At 45.8% G+C, this 22,047-nt stretch overlaps 1 protein-coding gene across 7 annotated transcripts in view; it reads right to left on the reverse strand.

Annotated features, from left to right (window-relative positions):
• The window catches only part of mmadhcb (metabolism of cobalamin associated Db), a 40,706-nt gene extending 18,677 nt beyond the window's left edge, over positions 1-22,029 (reverse strand). The window contains exons 1-6 of one of the 7 annotated variants that reach the window (XM_085986703.1): positions 21,703-22,029; positions 13,899-13,937; positions 10,073-10,217; positions 7,043-7,260; positions 5,753-5,861; positions 4,791-4,921 (exon numbers count right to left, since the gene is read on the reverse strand). In XM_085986703.1, coding sequence (XP_085842829.1) covers positions 4,791-4,921; positions 5,753-5,861; positions 7,043-7,260; positions 10,073-10,217; positions 13,899-13,907 — 612 coding nt within the window. In that variant the 5' untranslated portion in view covers positions 13,908-13,937; positions 21,703-22,029. Of the gene's footprint in view, positions 1-4,790; positions 4,922-5,752; positions 5,862-7,042; positions 7,261-10,072; positions 10,218-13,898; positions 13,938-19,628; positions 19,779-21,450 lie in introns of those variants that run through there. The other 6 variants (XM_085986702.1, XM_085986700.1, XM_085986705.1 and 3 more) reach the window with 6 other exon arrangements.
• Positions 22,030-22,047: the final 18 nt, after the last annotated feature.

Genomic DNA, 22,047 nt, shown 5'->3' on the forward strand with positions numbered 1-22,047 from the left:
AAGCAGTTTCCAGCTGTTTACTGTATTAGTTGACCATACGGTCGGCTACTGGCAATCTTTAAATTAAGATTTTAAATTAAAGTGCCGGCAAGCTACCATCAGTTTCTGGTAGACCAAAGCCTCAGTATACGGATAGATGATGATGACATGAGACCTCCTGGACTGGTTTTGATCACCTGAGGGGATCAGAGAGGAAATTTACAGAGTATTTTTTCCCTTATTGGCCCTGGGTTTTTTCCCTCTGGTCTTTTGCTTCTCCCAGGAGATTACATGCTGCAGGGGGGGGGGGGGGGGGGGGGGGAGAAAGAAGTGTTTAGCCATGATAGTCTGGCCATCATGGTGTGGAGCAGGCCTGATGAACCAGCTGGTCTTTTCCTGCCCGGCAATTTTATACGTTTGTATGTGGAGTGCTCCTTTTAAAATATCTCAGTATTCTCCTTCAGCTCATTTCAAATTCATTAAAACTTACAGCACTCAAACAGCATTTTACCTTCTGCAACTCAATGTTCTGCAACAGCAAGAGAATGCCAACCCAGTAGTTAAAGCAATTTACTATTAAATCTACCACTGTGGTGTTTGGCTCATTTGCATGTGAATCTGAATGAAGACCTACTGCATCGCTCCCTGAAGTCCGAGGGACGCAGACTTGAACGGATATGGACGACAACTGGTTTAGCCATTCACCGCCAGATCTGGCTGGACCACAAAGCATTATCGGGTCCTGTTCTCGTCTGCCAAAATTGCTCACTATTCCAGAAACATTCTGGAATGCAAAGATAAACCCTGGCTTCTATTCTCTACTGCTAACCGTCTTCTTAAACCCCTCTCCAGTCTCTTCCATCCTTACCTCCGACAACAAGTGTGAGGAGCTCATGGACTTCTTTGTCTCTAAGATTGAGACCATCCGTTCAGCTGCCTTTGCCACTTCCCTTCCTTCTCCCAGCCCACCGGGCCAAACTTCCTCCAAGGTCCCCCCCCCCCCCCGCCCTAGCCTCACATCTTTCTCCAGTTTCTCTCCGATCTCCCCTCATGACCTCTCTGCGCTCATCTTGTCCATGAGACCCACTTCCTGCTCCCTCGACCCTATTCCCACCAAACTGCTGACCACCCAACTTCCTTTTCTGGCTCCCACGTTAGCTAACATTGTTACTGGTTCTCTCTCCTCAGGTACTGTCCCCCTCTTCCTCAAATCTGCCGTCATCACCCCTCTCCTCAAAAAGCCAACCCTTGACCCCTCCGTCCTTGCAAACTACCACCCCATCTCCAACCTCTCAAGTCCTTGAATGTGTGGTCGCCTCCCATATCTATGATCATCTTTCCCGCAATTACAGGTTTGAATCCCTCCAATCAGGTTTCCGCCCTTGCCACAGTACCGAAACCGCTCTCATTAAAGTCACCAATGACATCCTTTGTGACTGACAAAGGTAAACTATCCCTCCTCGTCCTTCTTGACTTGTCTGCAGCCTTTGATACGGTTGTCCACTCCATCCTTCTCCAACGCCTCTCCACCCGTCGTCCAGCTGGGTGGGACTGCACTCGCCTGGTTCCATTCTTAACTATCTAATCATAACCAGAGAAGCACCTGCAAAGGCTTCTCTTCCCACTCCCGCATCGTGACCTCTGGTGTCCCCCAAGGATCTATCCTTGGCCCCCTATTTCTCATCTACATGTTGCCCCTTGGCGACATCATCTGAAAACACAGCATCAGTTTCCACATTATGCGGATAACACCCAGCTCTACCTCACTACCAGTTCTCTTCACCCCTCCACAGTCTCTAATTTGTCAGACTGCTTGACCGACATACAGTTCTGGATGAGCAGAAATTTTCTCCAATTAATATTGGGAAGACAGTGTTTTCGGTCCCCACCACAAACTCCGTTCCCTAGCCACTGACTCCATCCCTCTCCCCAACATTTGTCTGAGGCTGAACCACACTGTTCGCAACATTGGTATCATTTGACCCCAAAACGTGCTTCCGACCACATATCCGCAGCATAATTAAGACCGCCTATTTCCACCTCCATAACATCGCCCGTCTCCACCCTTGCCTCAGCTCATCCGCTGCTGAAACCCTCATCCATGCCGGTTACCTCTAAACTTGACTATTCCAACGCACTCCTGGCTAGTCTTCCACATGCTACCCTATGTAAACTTGAGGTGATCCAAATCTCAGCTGCTCATGTCCTAACTCGCACCAAGTCCCGTTCGCCCATCACCCCTGTGCTCGCTGACCTACATTGGCTCCCGGTTAAGCAACGCCTGGATTTCAAAATGCTCATCCTTGTTTTCAAATCCCTCCATGGCCTCGCCCCTCCCTATCTCTAATCTCCTTCAGCCCCTCAACCCCCCTACCCAGAGATATCTGCGTTCCTCTAATTCTCAACTCTGGAGCATCCCTGATTATAAATCGCTCAACCACTGGTGGCCGTGCCTTCTGTTGCCTTGGCCCTAAGCTCTGGAATTCCCTCCCTAAACCTCTCCACCTCTTTCCTCCTTTATGACGCTCCGTGAAACCTACCTCTTTGACCAAGCTTTTGGTCACCTGCCCTAATTTCTCCTTATGCCGTTCGGTGTCAAATTTTTTATCTTTTAATACTCCTGTGAAGCGCTTTGGGATTTTTACTATGTTAAAGGCACTATATAAATACAAGTTGTTGTTGTTGAGCAAACTTGGGCCAAGGAGTTAAAATTTGTCTGCAGAAACTAAAGCTGACAATTGCTAAACTGGCCCGATCAGTACCACACGATCTTAACAATTAGCGTTAAAGCTGCTCTATTTCCATACTGTCGCAATAGATGCAGTCAGTTTCTCCCCCCACCCCCATCAGAACTTTAACTTTCAAGTGCTAGTGTTCTGCCTCTTCCTGGCTGCTGTTGCCAGCGACATACACATCACGTGAATGAATAAAAAAACTCCAACATTTCTCAACGTTAATCAAGTGAAAGATTGTCAGAGGAACTGACCGTATTAATAACTGAACTGTAGGTAGTATTGTAACATTGCTTGGACTTTTTCAAAGTAATAACTAACATGCTGACGAACGGAGGAGATGTAACACCTGCCCCTATACCTCCCCCCTCCCCACTGTCCAGGGCCCCAAACACCCCTTCCAGGTGAAACAGCGATTTACTTGTACTTCTCGCAATCTAGTATACTGTATTCGCTGCTCACGATGCTGTCTCCTCTACATTGGGGAGACCAAACGCAGATTGGGTGACCGCTTTGCGGAACACCTCCGTTCAGTCCGTAAGGGTGACCCCGAGCTTCCGGTCGCCTGTCATTTCAATTCACCGCTCCACTCCCACTCAGACCTCACCGTCCTTGGCCTCTTGTACTGTTCCACGGAAGCTCAACGTAAACTCGAGGAACAGCACCTCATCTTCCGATTAGGCACTTTGCAGCCTTCCGGTCTCAATATCGAGTTCAACAATTTCAGATCATAACCTCGGCCCCTATTTCATTTTTACTTATATTTTTCCACTCCTTTCCTCCCCCCCCCCCTTTCCTTTTGTTTCTCTCTCACACCTGGCAGCTACCTTTTGCCCTGCCAGTACACTTTACACCTAATCCCAGCATATTACCATCTCGTCTAGCTTCTAATCTCTTACTTCTTTTGGTTCTTTTATTCTTTTGTCCGATTGTAGCCCTGCCTTCGATCTAGTTCCTTTTCTCTCCAGTTTTGAAGAAGGGTCAAACCCGAAACGTCAACTCAAATTTCTCTCCACGGATGTTGCCTGACCTGCTGAGTTTTTCCAGCATTTTCTGTTGTTATTTCGGATTTCCAACATCTGCAGTATTTTGCTATCATGCTGATGAGATTCCTGTACGTTGGTAACTTTCGATTTACCGGCACCTAAATAACCAGAAATCTCTCTTAACCGGCAAAATTCAGGAGTAGGTTCAGGTAAGTTTTACTTCATATTAGTGGCCGTTCCTGGATCTGTGGCTGTGTAACCAGGGTTCCTGCACCTGTTGCTAAGCAACAGGGACGCCTGGATCTGTTGCTGTGTACGGGGCTCTCGTACCTTTTACTATACCTCTCTGTAATCTGGACTTTGATAAACCAGCACCACGCTGGTGCCGGATAAAAAGAAGTTTCCTGTACTTGAAAATTACTTGGTGAACCGAGGGGGGAAAAAAACCTTATACTTGCCCATAATTAACCTTGCACTTAAAAGCATGCTTAATTTTTAAACCAGAGGCAAGAAACTTCTTTTAATGTAGCCAAGTTAGTCAGTGGAACACAGAACCCCAACAGATCACCAAGGTTTAGATACAGCAAGAAAACAGATAGGACAAAAAAAATAAAGACTGGAGATCAAGGGATAAACACACGGTTATCTGCAAGGTGACGAGTTGCTGCTGCTTTCTACTTGCCAAAGCTAGAATGTAATTTACCTCAGGCACTTGAGTGGAATTTTCTAGCCTTGGGCAAATTCATAGTAAACATCATGGGCCAAAACATAAATTGCTCACCACTTTAGACCCATTTATTTGGCCGGCCACATCCAGCTCTCACCATTTTATAAAATTACCTACTGAGCAGGTTAAGTGAAGCTTGTAAGTCCACCAAGTTTGAAGAGAGTAAAAGGAAAAGATGAGGTAAATCAAGTAGTAATGATAAGATGTCAAATTTGGGTTTTAAGCTCCAGAGGTAGATTGTAGGAGAACAGGAAGGCTGAGGGAATGTTTGATCATCATAGCTATAAATTCACTCACTCTTTTCAGGCACAGTTCATATTTTCCTATAGACCCAGATTAATACATATAGTAACATGTGTTACTTACTTTCTCTAGTAGCTGTTCGCGTTCCTCCTCGACTGCTTCATTCCATATAGTCATATCATTAATACTCCTTTGGGTTACAGTAAGTACTGTGAATCCAGCAACTGGAGCCTCAGGAAACATAGACTGAAAATCTGAGTAAGAACATGAAAACCAAATCAAATCTCTGGCTCCAAACACACGAAACCAACAAATCTAAGTGTCTTGCTGTGTTCACACCAGACCGTGAGCTTTTACGGAGCTGATGGTGGCGAGTTGAGTGGACCTGAAACGTGGACCACCTGTGGCAAGAAAAATAATTTCCGCCTTTTGCTCCCAATAACTTAGAAGGATTCCAACTACTGTATTTTTTTGGACCATTTAACAAGCTTAAAGTATTCCACAAACAATTGTTAAGGTTTATGATAGGAAGAGCATAGTAGTAGTTATATGGATAGGAAAGCATCAAATGGCATACCCTGAAAGTATTTTACTTCTCCATTAAAAAGAGATAAAAGACACGAGATGTTGAAAGAGGCACCCTGGCTAGGGGAAATCGCAGTTAAGGAATCAGTGTTCCCGTTCTTTTTTATGGTGCTACACAGCCCAAAGTACCGCACATCAATGTTCCCTCTAAGCTTTGCAGCCCCGCAGCGTTCAGCCGGCCCCTCCCAGCCAGAGACCGGCTTTTCGAATGTTAAATTTCACTGTGAATGGGCCGCACACCCCAACAAAATTAAGGGGAGCATTTTGCACGGAAAAGCCGGCTGCGCGGCCGCACAGCTTAAAAGGGAACATTGACAGTGTTACTATCAATGTTCACCCGTCTTCCAAAACTTGCGAAGTACACATTAGAACGGTGCAATGCTAATCCACTCTCCTGCTACTTCTGTGAGGATATTTTAAATTCAAGGATGTGTTTTCCTACCACTAAAACTTAAATGTCATTTAAAGAAACTTTAAACCTTTTAAAAATCATAACAGACCTTTGCGTAGCAGCTCTGGGCAGGTTTGTATTGCACATTCCACTTTTGCATTCTCAAAGTAATTTTCTGCAGTAGTGACTTGCTGTGGTTGAGGTTCAGCTTCATTTCCCTGAAATAAATGGGAGAAATAGAGCATTATTCTCCTGGAAATGTTGATGACAAGATCATCATGATGGGTCTAATTTTCATTCTGCTCTCAATACACAAACTCAACAGCAGTCACACAATTTTGTTACAATAACATACTACAGTAAACTCTTTCTTATCCGGCACCTACGGGACCAGGATGGTGCCGGTTGATGAAAAATTCTGGATAACAGAGGTAGGCAATTTTTAACACAAATAAAAATAAAAACCACTGACTAACTGCCACCGCGGGAGACTTGGACTCGGCAAAACGAGTGCTGGATGGATTTGGCAAGATTACCGGTTATCTATTTTGCTGGTTATTAAAGTATTCCAGATGATTAAGTGTCGTTTAAACAAGAGAGTTTACTGTATAATAACATGACAATACAATAAAGATTGGCTAGGCAATGGAAATTCCTATTAAAACCCAATCCTACACATTAACAACTAATTGTTGTACAAACTAGTTTTATTTTTGCAGGCTTTGAAAGTAAAGTTTTAACCTCCCTTAAAATAAATTTCAAGATACCTATCTAGATCAACAAAATTATTACAGAAACAAAGTTGTGTGAGTGGTCACTATGTTAACTAACGTAAATAATGACTAGTAATGTCTTCATTTACACAAAACTCCAAAATTTCATGGGCGGCGCAGACACGATGGGCCGAAGGGCCTCTTTCTGTGCTGTAAAACTCTATGACTCTATGACTAAGTCATATAACTGACCTAGTTAATACTGAACCAGCTAAAATCTTATAAATTTATATTACAATGTCATCAGGTTTCTGCTGTGATTGGCCAGATTAAGTGCACATTATTGCACCTGATTTAATGACTATCAATGCGGCGAGACTCCAATTGGCCAGTAATCTTTGACAGAAGGCAGCCAAATGTTAGGAGAGACCAATACAAATGAGAACTAGGATCAACAACACTCCTCACAAAATGTTGGTCACCAGTTCCATAAAAATAGAAATGGATGTTAATTGTTTGATATAATCCTAGCTTGGAATCAGACATTTGAATCAATTATCATTAAAAGCTTTAAGTAGATATAAAACCTAGCAAAATATTTCAAAATATTAGCGAGTCAGGGGAGGTAGAAAATTTGACATCACGAGAAACCAATAATTTAACTATTAAAAATTGTGTTTTCTTGCCTGAAATTCGTTGACAAACTGTGCAAGAATGAACTCGTGCTTCTCACTGGTTAATGGCTCAGTTAGCACATCTGGTAGCGTTTTGTGCACTGAGATTCTCTTCTGGTTAGCAATGCCATTAATATGGGACTCGAACCCTATGTTACCCGGCAGCTGAAACCGTTGGTCCTGAGGTCCAAATGGCCCCATCTTTTCATCAGGCCATATAGTCTGCAACCCTGGCAATATAAGCATGACAGAAGAATAAGTTTTGTTTAAACTCAGCACATTAAGATTCAACATTTATACAAAAGAGGAGAAACAACAAATATCACAATACAGGAGACTTTGGTTTATCCGGAGGTTAACTGTCCGAAATGCTCGAGCCACCAGCAAAAATCAGGAGCCGTTGTGTTAGTTTTTTTTTCTCTTTTCGTTGCTTTTTTCCCCCCCACGAGTCAGGCTCTGCAAGGTCTCGCTGAAGCTGTTGCTAAGCTACAGAGACGCTTGCAAGGTACGGCTGACTGTTTAGAAGCTGTCAGGGTTTGTTGCCAGATACGGACCTCAAAATCTCCATATGTTTCAACATTAGCGCTGGTTTGTCCGGCAGTTTTGATGGGACGGCAACAGCTCGGTCCCGTCGGTGCCGGATATCACAAAGTTTCCTGTACTCATTATGAAAAAAACTTCTGAACTGGAGACTTTCATATCAGGCACTGTTTTTAAAAAGGTATAAATGTTTATATGCAGATTTATTTTCTTTGCAGGCGTCAGTTTTTCTAACGTGACTATTTATAAAGCAAATCAAGATTGAAGTAAGTCGAAAAGCCGAGTGTGCAAGTGTTTTTTGATCGTTGAATGCTGGGCTTCCTTGGTTACTGAATGGTGGTAGATGTTTGTTAAGTAAATTAACGCCTAAAGTACACTTGCCTGCATCGTGTACGTATATGCAAGACGTTTTCTACTAAAATGAATGTGACTAAAACGCTGTCACTGTAGCAATTCAAAAATTTCCACTGGACAACACGGACGTAAACAGGCAGACATTTAACAACTCATCCAAAAGACAGCAGCACTGCCAATATTCTTCTTCTTAGGCAGTACCTCGGAACAGAGGATGACTTGCTTCCACATTAAAAATGAGTTCTCAGGTGACTGATGAGTCCAATGCGGGACCTACAGTCTCAGTCACAGGTGGGGCAGAAGGCGGTTGAAGGGGCGGGGTGCTTGGGTTGGCATGCGCTCCTTCCGCTGCCTGCGCTTGGCTTCCGCTTGCTTCCGGCGAAGAGACTCTAGGTGTTCGGCGCCTTCCTGGATGCTTCTCCTCCACTTTGTGCGGTCTCGGGCCGGGGATTCCCAGGTGTCGACGGGGATGTTACACTTTTTCAAGGAAGCTTTGAGGGTGTCCTTGAAGCGTTTCCTCTGCCCACCTGGGACTCTCTTGCCGTGCCAGAGCTCCGAGTAGAGCGCTTGTTTTGGGCGTCTCGTATCGGGCATGTGGACAATGTGGCCCGTCCATCGGAGCTGATCGAGCGTGGTCAAAGCTTCGATGCTGGGGATGTTGGCCTGAGCAAGAACATGGACGTTGGTGCGCCTATCCTGCCAATGGATTTGCAGGATCTTGCGGAGGCAGCGTTGGTGGTACCCCTCCAGTGCTTTGAGGTGCCTACTGTACATGGTCCATGTCTGAGGCATACAGCAGGGTGGGTATCACTGCTGCTCTGTAGACCATGAGTTTAGTGCCGGGTTTGAGGTCCTGGTCTTCGGTCGCCTGAGGAAGAGAGTGTTTGAAGGCTGCACTGGCACACTGAAGGCGGCGTTGGACTTCGTCGTCGATGTCTGCCCTTGTTGACAGTAGGCTCCCGAGGTATGGAATGTGGTCCACGTTGTCTAAGGCCTTGTCGTGAATTTTGATAATCGGGGGTGGGGGGGGGGGGCAGTACTGTGTGGTGGGGGCAGGTTGGTAGAGGACCTTTGTCTTACAGATGTTTAGTGTAAGCCCCATGCTCTCGTACGCTTCGGTGAAGGTGTTGACGATGGTTTGGAGTTCGACCTCCGAGTGAGCGCAGACGCAAGCGTCGTCTGCATACTGTAATTCGACGACAGACAATATATCAGTTCTGCATTGAAGTGTCAGCTCAGATTATTTGCTCAAGTCCATTGTGGGGCTTGAACCCACAATCTTCTGACTCAAAGGCAAGAGTGCTACCAACTATGCCAAAATATAAGGCATTGGCCAGAATTCATCTGACATACATGATGTAGTTCTGGTCACCTAATCATAGGAAGAATATTTATTGGCCTTGAAATGGCACATGTGAGCACAAAAATGATTCGGGGTTGGGGGGGGGGGGGGATCAGGAATCCAAGTTATATGAGGAAAGGTAAAGGCGGTTCAGCATTTTTTTCTTTGGGGGAAAAAAAAGACAGCAAGATGATATAATTGACGTTTAAGATTATGAAGGGAACTCCCAAAAATTGATCGGAGCAAATTGTTCACCACGGTGAAGGGTTCAAATAAAAAGGGGACACAAGTTAACAATCAGGAAGTTAGGAGGAAGAAGGGAGGTCAGGCTGAGCTTTTGCACTCAAAAGGACAATAGAATAGTGAAGCAAATTACCAGCAAAATCCACTGAAGACAGATCAATTCAAGAGATATCTGGACACATTTCTGGAGAGAGAAGGGCTTCTGGTGAGGAGGACAGCTGCTGCGGATCTCTGAAAAAGGGACAACCTTGTTGGGCCTAATGAACTTTTCTGATATTACATATATCATCCATTTCTGAGGAGTATTTTAAAAACCTGGATCAAGTTTCCTTTCAACCTTCTCATCTTCGATAAGTTCAGTTCTATGTGCCTCTTCATAATTTAGAACACAAGGACCCAAATCATAATGTGCAGACACAGCTTGCTCAGCAATAGGATTGCTTGTACTTAGGAAAAAAAAATCAAAAATCCCCTACAGTAGCCTTCCAAATGAACTTTGTCCACCCTAGTTTTTGTCCACGCTTATTAACACAAATGTTAACAGAGAGGAAAATTGTTCCTACCTTGATCGAGTGGCATAACAGCAACATAGGGCTCATCAGACCCTGAAGAGCCTGCTGTGGAAAATGTTCTAATGGTTGCAATCCTTCTAACCAATGCATGAATCCCTGGCAGGTAGGACACTAGCCTGGCCTTGGTGCAGAGCACCTGTATGAAAAAAGGAGGAAAACATTCCAATAGTTGTAATTTTTCAAACTACAAGCAAATGGTTGACCAGCCTTGTGTTGCAGTGCAAACATGGCTGACATATGCCTCAGAATTAACCTACAGAAGATGAAAAATAATTCATTCGGAAAACAAATATGCATAACTAGAAGGGAACAGTCATCGGGTGCATGGCAATTATAGCTTGTGGGTCTCCCTGGTCTCTTGCCTCAATCTAGGAGAGATTTGGACTCTGGATTTAAAAAAAAGTTTTTATTCATTGATGGGATGTGGGCATCGCTGGCTAGGCCTGCATTTAGCGCCCATCCCTAATTGCCCTTGAGAAGATGGTGGTGAGCCGCCTTCTTGAACCGCTGCAGTCCATATGGTGTAGGTGCACCCACAATGCTGTTAGGAAGGGAGTTCCAGGATTTTGGCCCAGCGACAGTGAAGGAACGGCGATACAGGTCCAAGTCAGGATGGTGTGTGGCTTGGAGGGGAACTTGTAGGTGGTGATGTTCCCATGCGTCTGCTGCCCTTGTCCTTCTAAGTGGCAGAGGTCACGGGTTTGGAAGGTGCTGTTGAAGGAGCTTTGGCGAGTTGCTGCAGTGCATCTTGTAGATGGTACACACTGCAGCCACAGTGCGCCGGTGGTGGAGGGAGTGAATGTTGAAGGTGGTGGATGGAGTGCCAATCAAGCGGGCTGCTTTATCCTGAATGGTGTCGAGCTTCGAGTGTTGTTGGAGCTGCACTCACCCAGGCAAGTGGAGAGTATTCCATCACACTCCTGACTTGTGCCTTGTAGATGGTGGAAAGGCTTTGGGGAGTCAGGAGGTGAGACACTCGCCGCAGAATTCCCAGCCTCTGGCCTGCTCTTGTAGCCACAGTATTTATATGGCTGGTCCAGTTCAGTTTCTGATCAATGGTAACCCCCAGGATGTTGATAGTGGGGGATTCAGCGATGGTAATGCCATTGAATGTCAAGGGGAGATGGTTAGAGTCTCGCTTGTTGGAGATGGTCATTGCCTGGCACTTGTGTGGTGCGAATGTTACTTGCCACTTGTCAGCCCAAGTCTGAATGTTGTCCAGGTCTTGCTGCATATGGACACGGACTGCGTCAGTATCTGACGAGTCTCGAATGATTGCCTGCCAAGTTAACATGCCGCCTGTGCTATGTGGTTTAGACGGCTCTCCTAAGGTGAGACAGGGAAATAGAGGAGAGGGAGGAAAATTAAAAGTAAAAAAACAGCACAAATCATAAAGTAGTAACAAAAGAGTACACTTTATTAAAGGAGTGCCACAGAAAATGAGGACAAAGCACAGGAGAACAGTGTAGTATGGTCCTAAATAACATGAACAGCAGACTAAAGAAAAAAGGAGACATGGGGAAAACAATTAAGGACTAAAAAAGAAAGCAAACCTTCATAACGTCTTTAATCAATGCTTTCAAATGGAGAACTAGGTGACGCAGTAGGTTACACTGTCTTTCACCTCTGGGACCTGGGTGAAAATCCTGCCCAGACCGATGGGGTGATGGTCTCCAATTTCTGCTGACTGTAAGGGTCCAATATGAAATAAGCTCGCTAAGTCTCAATCCAGTTCCTAGTGGGCATGGGCCTACACCACAAAACTGTCCCCAACTCAGCACTAATTGGCAATCTCAGAAGTCACATGATGGCTGGGAAGTAGGGGGAAAAATGTTAACACTGATGCAACGGGGGATACTCTGGCTGTGCTATACCTGACCTTGGGAGTGCTTGATGCCGATATTGGGTATCTGGAATGAGAAAGAGTTCCATTCCCCAGCACCAACATCCATAATCTAAATGTGCAAAAACGTACAATAGAACAAAGAAATGTATTTGCCTCCATCGAAAGCAAAGGAAACATTTATATAGCGCCCTTCACAACCTCAGGTTGTTCCAAAGCTCTTTACAGTCAATGATGTGCTTTTGAAATGCAGTCACTGTTGCAATGTCAGGAAGTGCAGTATACGGAAATGAGTCCGCAAATTTTTGCACAGCAAGGTCCCACAAACAGCAATGAGATACATGACTAGATAACCTGTTCCAGTGATGCAGGTTGAGGGATAAATATGTGTCAGGTGAACACCGCTGCTCGGTTTTAAATAGTGCCAGGAGATCTTGGTGTCCATTTGAGGGGGCAGGCGGGACCTTGCTTGAACGTCTCACCCGAAAGGCGGCACCCCTGACAGTGCAGTGCTATGCTGAAGTGTAAGCCTAACTATGTGGTCAGGTCTCAAGAGGAGGGCTTGAACCCACGACCTTCTGACTCAGAGGCAAGCGTGCTACCACTGAGCCAAGGCTGACATTATGTGAATCAGGAATTTCACTCTTGCAGTCTAGTTCCAGAATTTCTCTGTAGAAATATACTTAAAAAAAAAATTCTAATGCCAGTTTGCTTTCTCACTATGAAAAATTGGAAAGCATAGATTAGGTCAGATAGAAAATGAAGTTAAAATAGGATAGAAGAGTGTGGGGGAAGGGGAGACAGCAAGCAGACTTAAAGCATTTAATTTAAATTGGTTTTAACTCCTTATTTTAGCATCTTAGGTTGATACTATAATGAGGCTAATCTTAACATTCCACCATCTACAAGGCACAAGTAAGGAGTGTGATGGAATACTCTCCACTTGCCTGGATGAGTGCAGCTCCAACACTCAAGAAGCTCGACACCATCCAGGACAAAGTAGCCCGCTTGATTGGCACCCCATCCACCACCTTAATCATTCACTCTCTCCACCACCAGCGTACCGTGGCTGCAGTGAGTACCATCTACAAAATGCACTGCAGCAACTCGCCAAGGCTTCTTCGGCAGCACCTCCCAAACCCGCGACCTCTTCCACCTAAAAGGACAAGGGCAGCAGGCGCATGGGAACATCAACACCTCCAAGTTCCCGTCCAAGTCACACACCATCCTGACTTGGAAGTATATCGCCGATCCTTCATTGTCGCTGGGTCAAAATCCTGGAACTCCCTCCCTAACAGCACTGTGGGAGCACCCTCACCACACGGACTGCAGCGGTTCAAGGCAGCAGCTCACCACTACCTTCTCAAGGGCAATTAGGCAATAAATGTTGGCCTTGCCAGCGACGCCCACATCCCCATAAATGAATTAAAAAAAACACATTTACGCATAGTTTTATAACTAACATTAGTGTTCATTTCAGTAGAGCAGTGTGGGAATTTAATACTTCCAATATCAGGCAGGAATTTCCCTGGACCTGCTGGCAGTCTAAAAATTAATTACAAAATGGAGGCATGGCCACTATAATGCTCATTCCTAAAAGAAGCTTTTTTTTTTTAAACAGGGGGGGGGGGGGGGGGGGGGCCAAGCAACATTGCCTTGAAGATGCGCGACCGCGCTCTGGATCTCCTGCGCAGCTGGCTCTTCAATAGGAAAAACCACGCATGCAAAAAGAAAATTAACGGGAACATTGGTGCCAAGTGACATTTGACACAATGCTGTTCACAGTTACTCACAGGCAGATTCAACTGCTTAAATCAAAATGAGGCATTTGGAGAGTTTAAATCTAATTCAGACAAATCAGGAGGGAAATAAGTGCCCACCCCCTCACTCCTGCATAGTAATTCCACTATTTGTTCATATACTCTACATTTCTGAAGAACCAAACTAAGACAAGAAAATAATCTAAAAAAGTACCTTGGCCATTTTGCTAGGTTCCTGCACCAACCAACCCTCCTGCAGAATAGAAAACAAAATGAGTACCAGAAATTCAATTATTTCTAAAGAACTTCACAAATAGCTTTGACATTATAGCTGTAATTGGCACAGATCAAAGCAGCTCTAGGTTTCTCTAGTTTAGCCATCCAGGTTGTCAAAGCTGTGGGTTTTCTCTATCCCACCTTTAATTTTCATAGGGTGAAAACTAACAAAAAAAAACAAGATTCTGAAAATTGAATTAAGAACTCGGGGGCACAGTCTCCGAATAAAGGGTCGCCCTTTTAGAACTGAGATGAGGAGGAACTTCTGCTCTGAGGGTTGTAAATTTGTGGAATTCTCTGCCCCAGAGAGCTGTGGAGGCTGGGTCATTAAATACATTTAAAGTGGAGATTGACAAATTTTTGCAAGATAAGGGAGTGAAAGGTCAACAGAAAATGCTGGAAATACTCAGCAGGCCAGGCAGCATCTGTGGAGAGAGAAACAGGGTTAACGTTTCAGGTCTGGGACCTTTCATCAGAACTGGAAAAAGCTGGAGATGTAACAGATATTAAGCAGGTGCAGAGACAGGGGGGGGGGGGGGGGTTAGGAGGGGAGGAAGGAGTAGAGAGAATATCCTGTACTTTTGTAAGAGGCAGGAAAGATAAAATGTTGCAAATGGGAATGGCAAAAATCATACTGCATGAAAAATGGGGGCAGGGATAATTATCTGAAATTGCTGAACTCAATGTTGAGTCCGGCAGGCTGCAAAGTGCCCAATCGAAAGATGAGGTGCTGTTCCTCGAGCTTACGTTGAGCTTCATTGGAACAATGCAATAGCCCGAGGACAGAGAGATCAGAGTGGGAGTGAAGCGGTGAATTAAAGCGACAGGCAACCGGAAGCTCAGGGTCACCCGTACAGACTGAACGGAGGTGTTCCGCAAAGCGGTCGCCCAATCTGCGTTTGGTCTCCCCAATGTAGAGGAGACCGCATCGTGAGCAGCGAATACAGTATATTAAATTGCAAGAAGCGCAAGTAAATCGCTGTTTCACCTGGAAGGGGTGTTTGGGGCCCTGGACAGTGGGAAGGGAGGAGGTAAAATGGCATGTGTTGCATCTCCTGCGCTTGCACGAGAAGGTGCCAGGTGAAGGAGCAGGGCTGTTGGGGGTGATTGAGGAGTGGACCAGGGTGTCGCGGAGGGAGCGGTCCCTTCGGAATGCTGAAAGGGGAGGGGAGGGGACGATGTGTTTGGTGGTGGGATCACGTTGGAGGTGGCGGAAATGGCGGAGGATGATCCGTTGAATGCTGTCCGGGTCCACAGTTCCATTTCATCCTTCGACTCATCAGATGCTTCAACAAAACTTTTTTTTCTTCCTTTCTGATGTCAAGGATCGCAAGCTTCGTCAACTCGTGGACACCAACGCCCCCCCAGAACCTTCTTCCCCGTTACTTTCCTCCGATCCGATCCCCTCTTCCAGTCTCACCCCCTGCCGTGTTTTCACTATCCCCTCTGACCTTCCCCTCTCTGACCCCGAACGTTCAGTCCTCAACAAAGGCCTGAGCTTCATCCCCTTACGCCCCCGTCTCAATGAATTTCGAGCTCGGCACGATGCTGAGCTCTTCTTCCGTCGCCTTCGTCTCTGTGCCCACTTCTTTGGCCAGGAGTCTTCCCCCCGCACGGCTGATCCTTTCTCCCGCTTTCTAAATTCTCGTTCTACTTGGACCCCTCCCTCTGGCCTTCTACCCTCTCTAGATCTTTTCATTGTTAACTGCCGACGTGACATCGGCCATCTCCATTTCTCTGCTCCCCTCACTCACTCCAACCTACCTCCCTCTGAACTTGCAGCACTCCATTCTCTCCGATCCAACCCTAACATTATTAAACCTGCTGATAAGGGTGGTGCTGTTGTTGTTTGGCGAACCGACCTCTACCGTGCAGAAGCTGAACTCGAACACCTCCTCCTACCTCCGCCTGGACCATGACCCCACTAGCAAACATCAAGCCATTGTTTCCAAGTGTGTCACTGACCTCATCTCCTCCGGAGATCTTCCCTCCATGGCCGCCAACCTCATAGTCCCCCAACCCCGCACAGCCCGCTTCTACCTCCTTCCCAAGATCCACAAACAGGACTGCCTCGGTAGACCCATCGTTTCAGCCTGTTCTTGCCCCACGGAAATTATCTCTTCCTATCTCGACTTTTTTTCTCCCCTTGTCCAGTCTCTTCCCACCTACATTCGCGACTCTTCCGACGCCCTCCGTCACTTTAACAGTTTCCAGTTTCCTGGCCCCAACCGTCCTTTTCGCCATGGACGTCCAATCCCTCTACACCTCCATCCCCCACCAGGACGGCCTTCGGGCGCTCCGTTTCTTCCTTGAACAGAGGCCCAACCAGTCCCCATCCACCACCACCCTCCTCCGCCTGGCTGAACTTGTTCTCACATTGAACAACTTCTCCTTTGACTCCACTCACTTCCTCCAAATTAAAGGTGTTGCTATGGGAACCCGCATGGGCCCTAGCTATGCCTGCTTGTTCATGGGATATGTGGAACATTCTTTGTTACAGTCCGACTCAGGTCCCCTCCCTCACCTCTTTTTCCAGTACATCGATGACTGTATTGGTGCCGTTTCCTGCTCTCGCCCGGAACTGGATAAGTTCATTCACTTTACTTCCAATTTCCACCCTGCCCTCGCCTTCACATGGTCCATCTCCGACTCTTCCCTTCCCTTCCTTGACTTCTCCATCTCCATTTCTGGCGATCGGCTTTCAACAAACATCCACTACAAGCCCACCGACTCCCACAGCTACCTGGACTACACTTCCTCCCATCCCGCTTCCTGTAAGGACTCTATTCCTTTCTCCCAGTTTCTCCGTCTCCTCCACGTCTGTTCTGACGACGCCACCTTCCATACTAGTGCTTCTGACATGTCTTCCTTTTTCCTCAACCGAGGATTCCCCTCTACCGTGGTTGACACGGACCTTGACTGTGTCCGTTCTATTTCCCGCACTTCTGCTCTCACCCCTGCCCCTCCCTCCCAGAACCACGATAGGGTTCCCCTCGTCCTCACCTTTCACCCCACCAGCCCCCACATTCAACGGATCATCCTCCGCCATTTCCGCCACCTCCAACGTGATCCCACCACCAAACACATCTTCCCCTCACCTCCCCTTTCAGCATTCCGAAGGGACCGCTCCCTCCGTGACACCCTGGTCCACTCCTCAATCACCCCCAACAGCCCTGCTCCTTCACCTGGCACCTTCCCGTGCAAGCGCAGGAGATGCAACACATGCCCTTTCACCTCCTCCCTTCCCACTGTCCAGGGCCCCAAACACCCCTTCCAGGTGAAACAGCGTTTTACTTGCACTTCTTGCAATTTAATATACTGTATTCGCTGCTCACGATGCAGTCTCTTCTACATTGGGGCGACCAAACGCAGATTGGGCGACCGCTTTGCGGAACACCTCCGTTCAGTCCGTACGGGTGACCCGAGTTTCCGGTTGCCTGTCACTTTAATTCACCGCTTCACTCCCACTCTGATCTCTCTGTCCTCAGGCTATTGCATTGCAATGAAGCTCAACGTAAGCTCGAGGAACAGCACCTCATCTTTCGATTGGGCACTTTGCAGCCTGCCGGACTCAACATTGAGTTCAACAATTTCAGATAATTATCCCTGCCCCCATTTTTCATGCAGTATGATTTTTGCCATTCCCATTTGCAACTTTTTATCTTTCCTGCCTCTTACAAAAGTACAGGATATTCTCTCTACTCCCCCCCCTCCTGTCTCTGCACCTGCTTAATATCTGTTACATCTCCAGCTTTTTCCAGTTCTGATGAAGGGTCCCAGACCTGAAACGTTAACTCTGTTTCTCTCTCCACGGATGCTGCCTGGCCTGCTGAGTATTTCCAGCATTTTCTGTTGTTATTTCAGATTTCCAGCATCCGCAGTATTGTGCAATTATAGGGAGTGAAAGGTTATGGGGAGCAGGCTGGGAAGTGGCTTTGAGCCCTAGATTAACCATGATCTTATTGTATAGCGGAGCAGGCTCGAGGGGCCAAGTGGCCTATTCCTGCTCCTATTTCTTATGTTCTTAAAAAATTAAATATTAACCTAAAACTTCAGTACTGATGCCATGATAAGCTGCAACTTGACAGTTCAAATTCTATAGTGATACCCAAGTGCTAGAGTATTTTTTAATGTATTGAGACCCAAGTAATGGGCCAAGGCTATAGTGTGGGACACCATAAACCGGAGGTATATCAAGTAGCGGCGATGCTAAATTGGGGTTTTAAAAGATACAACCTGGATAAACAGCCTGTCCCAATATAATCTCATGAATCAACTGCCCAAAAAACTGCAATAAAATGTACTACTTTAAAAAGTCAATGTCATTTAAAAATATTAATTTGTACAAAGATCTGCTGCATTGCTCATTTAAAACAGTATACAATCATCATTTTACAGGAAACTGTGATATCCAGCACCAACGGGACCGAGCTGTTGCCGTCCCATCAAAACTGCCGGACAAACCAGCGCTAATGTTGAAACATACGGAGCTCTTCCATATCTGGCAACAAACCCTGTTGCTTAGCAACAGCTTCTAAACAGTCAGCCGTACCTTGCAAGCATCTCTGTAGCTTAGCAACAGCTTCAGCGAGACCTTGCAGAGCCTGACTGGTGAAAAAAAAGCAACGAAAAGAAAAAAAACCTAACGAAACGGCTCCTGATTTTTGCCGGTGACTCGAGCATTCCGGACAGTTAACCTCCGGATAAACCAAAGTTTCCTGTAGTAGGTTACAATAAGCCTATTGCTTTGGGTTTTAAATCTAGCTCACGTGAATATGAACAACTTGCATTTATGTAGCGCCTTTAATGTAGTAAACCATCCCGTGACGCTCCATGGAGTGTAATCAGAGAGATGGCACACTCTTAAAATTTACTATTCAGAGATAAGAAACTATTATTTTGGAATAATTCAAACTTGGTTTTCACCCATCCCACCACCTTCTTTTATGCTCCGAATTAAAAATTATAAAAATATCTTGGGCGGGGGAAGAGAAGACCACTCGCCCTTATCTTGGGCGGACAGACAAATGGTAATACTAAGAGTATTCGATCTGTCTGATTACACTCCATGGGATGATTCACAGAATCACACAACCATTCTGTGAACCATCCTACGGCACGCCATGGAGTGTAATCAGACAGATCGAATACGCTTAAAACCTACTATTCAGAAATAAGGAACTAGTTATTCAAATACTTCTTCAGACAAACATTTAAATATTCACTGAAGTGCCAAGTTTTACTTTCAGCACTGCATTATCGATGTGGAGATTAGAGACAACAGCTGAAAAGCAAGGATCAATTAAAAATGATCCATAAAGTTAGCAGAGGTCAGCTCACAATGGACATTTCTGAAGGAGAATTTACTCTACAACAGCAATTATTTTTACCTATTTAGGGAAGATTTCTTTCGGCAAAGCACTAGTCTAGTGAATAAAATTGCTATTTGCAAAAAATACTTTTACAAGATAGCATTTGTTTCCAATGGAGCAGGCTATATTAAATTAGAAGCAATCCTCAACCCCATCAGGTTCAGGTACAAGCACTCCCTCCGTTATGAAGTGAGATCACTAATTGAGTCAGTAACATTTTTTTTTAGAAGAATAACAGTTTGAAAAGAAAAGCAATCCTATTTGCCAAAATAGAGAGATAAACATTGAAAACTGACCAAAGTGTAGAAGCTCATGTTATTCAAGTTTGAAGGAACCTTTGGAATAATTCAAACTTGATTTTCATCCATTCCACCACCTTTTTTACGCTCCAAATTAAAGAATGAAAAATATCTTGGGCGGGGAGAGAGAACCCGCACCCTTATCTTGGCAGACAAATGGTAATCTGACATCTGCCCTCTTCCCCAACCAATAGAAATGTTAAATCCTCAGAGACCACCTCCTTCCCCCTTCAGATAAACAGGAAAACACTGAACACAGCCACTTAGACCACCAGAAAGAGGATAGATTTCAACACCACTAGTGTTTACTTTCCAGTGATGACATCTGAAAGTAAAATTCTTTGGCCAAGCGGCCCAAGTTAACAAACCCTAGTGCTCATTTCAACTTCAAAAGCTATTTCTCCATGATTACTTTTTAAAAAGTCACTTATTAACAACATTCATATGGATTCAGATGGTAACACTCCAAGTATGGATTAGCGGTTGTTTACAACAGCAGGCAATGCTCAACCTCAATTTCTAATTATTTTACATTCAGTGCAGGACTGATAACAATATTTTCCAATTATAGATCGATTTAATTATAGATCTAATTTTAAACAAACTATATTTCTCATTGCTTTTTTACTTGTTTCAACTGTGGCCCAGTTGGTAGCATTCTTGCCTCAGAGTCAGAAGGTTGTGGGTTCAAGGCCCACTCCAGGAACTTGAGCACAAAAATCTAGACTGACACTCCAGTGCAGTATTGAGGGAGTGCTGCACTGTCAGAGGTGCCATCTTTCGGATGAGACGTTAAACCGAGGCCCCGTCTGCTCTCTCAGGAGGACGCAAAAGATCCCATGGCACTATTTCGAAGAAGAGCAGGGGAGGTATTCCTAGTGTCCTGGCCAACATTTATCCCTCAATCAATATCACTAAAACAGATAACTTGGTCATTATCACATTGCTGTTTGTGGGAGCTTGCTGTGCGCAAATTCGCTGCCACGTTTCCTACATTACAACAGAGACTACACTTCAAAACATACTTCATTGGTTGTAAAGCGCTTTGGGCTGTCCGGTGGTTGTAAAAGGCACTACATAAATGCAAGTCTTACATGGGATATATGGCACAGAAACAGGCCATTTGGCCCAACCAGTTCAGGCCGGCATTTATGCTCCATTCAAGCCTCCTCTTGTCTTTCCTCATCTAACTCGATCAGCATATAACCCTCTATTCCCTTCTCCCTCATGCTTATCTAGTCTCCCCTTAAATGCATTTATACCATCTGCCTCAACCACTCCGAGCTCCATATTCTCACCACTCTCTGGGTAAAGAAGTTTCTTTGGAATTCACTATTTGATTTCTTGGGGACTATCTTCTATTGATGGCCTCTAGTTATGCTCTTTCCCACAAGTGGAAACACACTCTGTATCCACTCTATCAAAACCTTTCATCATTTTAAAGACCTCTATTAGGTCATCCCTCAACCATCTCGTTTCCAAGAGGAAAGAGACCCAGCCTGTTCATCCTTTGGGGAGAAAGCAGGGGCAGGGTACTGAATTTGGATGATCAGCCATGATCTCATTGAGTAGCGGCACAGGCTCGAGGGGCCGAATGGCCTACTCCTGCTCCTATCTTCTATGTTTCTTTCCCGATAGGTATACCCTCGCATTTCTGGTATCATCCTTGTAAAGTCTTTCTTTCTTTCAAAATAGCTGGGAAAGAAAAAACAAACTGGAGTTGGCTGATCCACAATTCAGGACAAGGTTAATGTAATCACCAATTACACAACATTGAGGTCGAGAGTTCATGGGGAGTTTGTGGGGGAGGAACAACTACCTTTTGGGACTGGAACCCGTCAGAGGGAAAACATCAGCCCGGCTGGGCTGGCCTGGCCTGGCGCCCAACCTGCACCCCGGGGGCACTGCTCACTGTTGTCAAGTCGAGGGAGACCCCAGCAGATCCAGCGTGGCTCAGGCCCAGCTCCACTCCGCCGCAAGCCGCACCAGTCTCCGGCTTTATTCGGATATAGTAACACGTTTCCTAGCTCTCGCCGAGGTCGCACTGCTGCCAGCTCCCGCTCAAACTCACACGTAGATCCAGCTTCCTCTGCCCTAAGCCGCCATCTCGCCACGGCCCCCTTCCTCTGCCGTACCGCACGCACACTACGTCGGCTGCCGCGCCCCTTGCGTCACCTGTAACCAAGGCCCGCCGCTCGGTCCATAGCAACGCGGCCTAGCTCTCCCCCAACCCTGGCTCTCGTCTTGCAAATAGTTAATGCGATCGAGTATTTAGACACCGTGGCGGTGAATAAAAGCCATTCGGGTTTTCTTTATACCAACACGGTTGGGGGAAGAGGAGAGAGAAACCACTGCTGGCGTCAAATGGAAACTAAAGATTCATCGTTTTTCTTTAAAATTCCCCCAAAGCGTCTTG

The sequence above is a fragment of the Somniosus microcephalus genome, chromosome 4 (assembly GCF_052327205.1).
Source record: "Somniosus microcephalus isolate GS21.2 chromosome 4, FLI_Smic_1.0, whole genome shotgun sequence".
Classification (NCBI taxonomy): domain Eukaryota; kingdom Metazoa; phylum Chordata; class Chondrichthyes; order Squaliformes; family Somniosidae; genus Somniosus; species Somniosus microcephalus.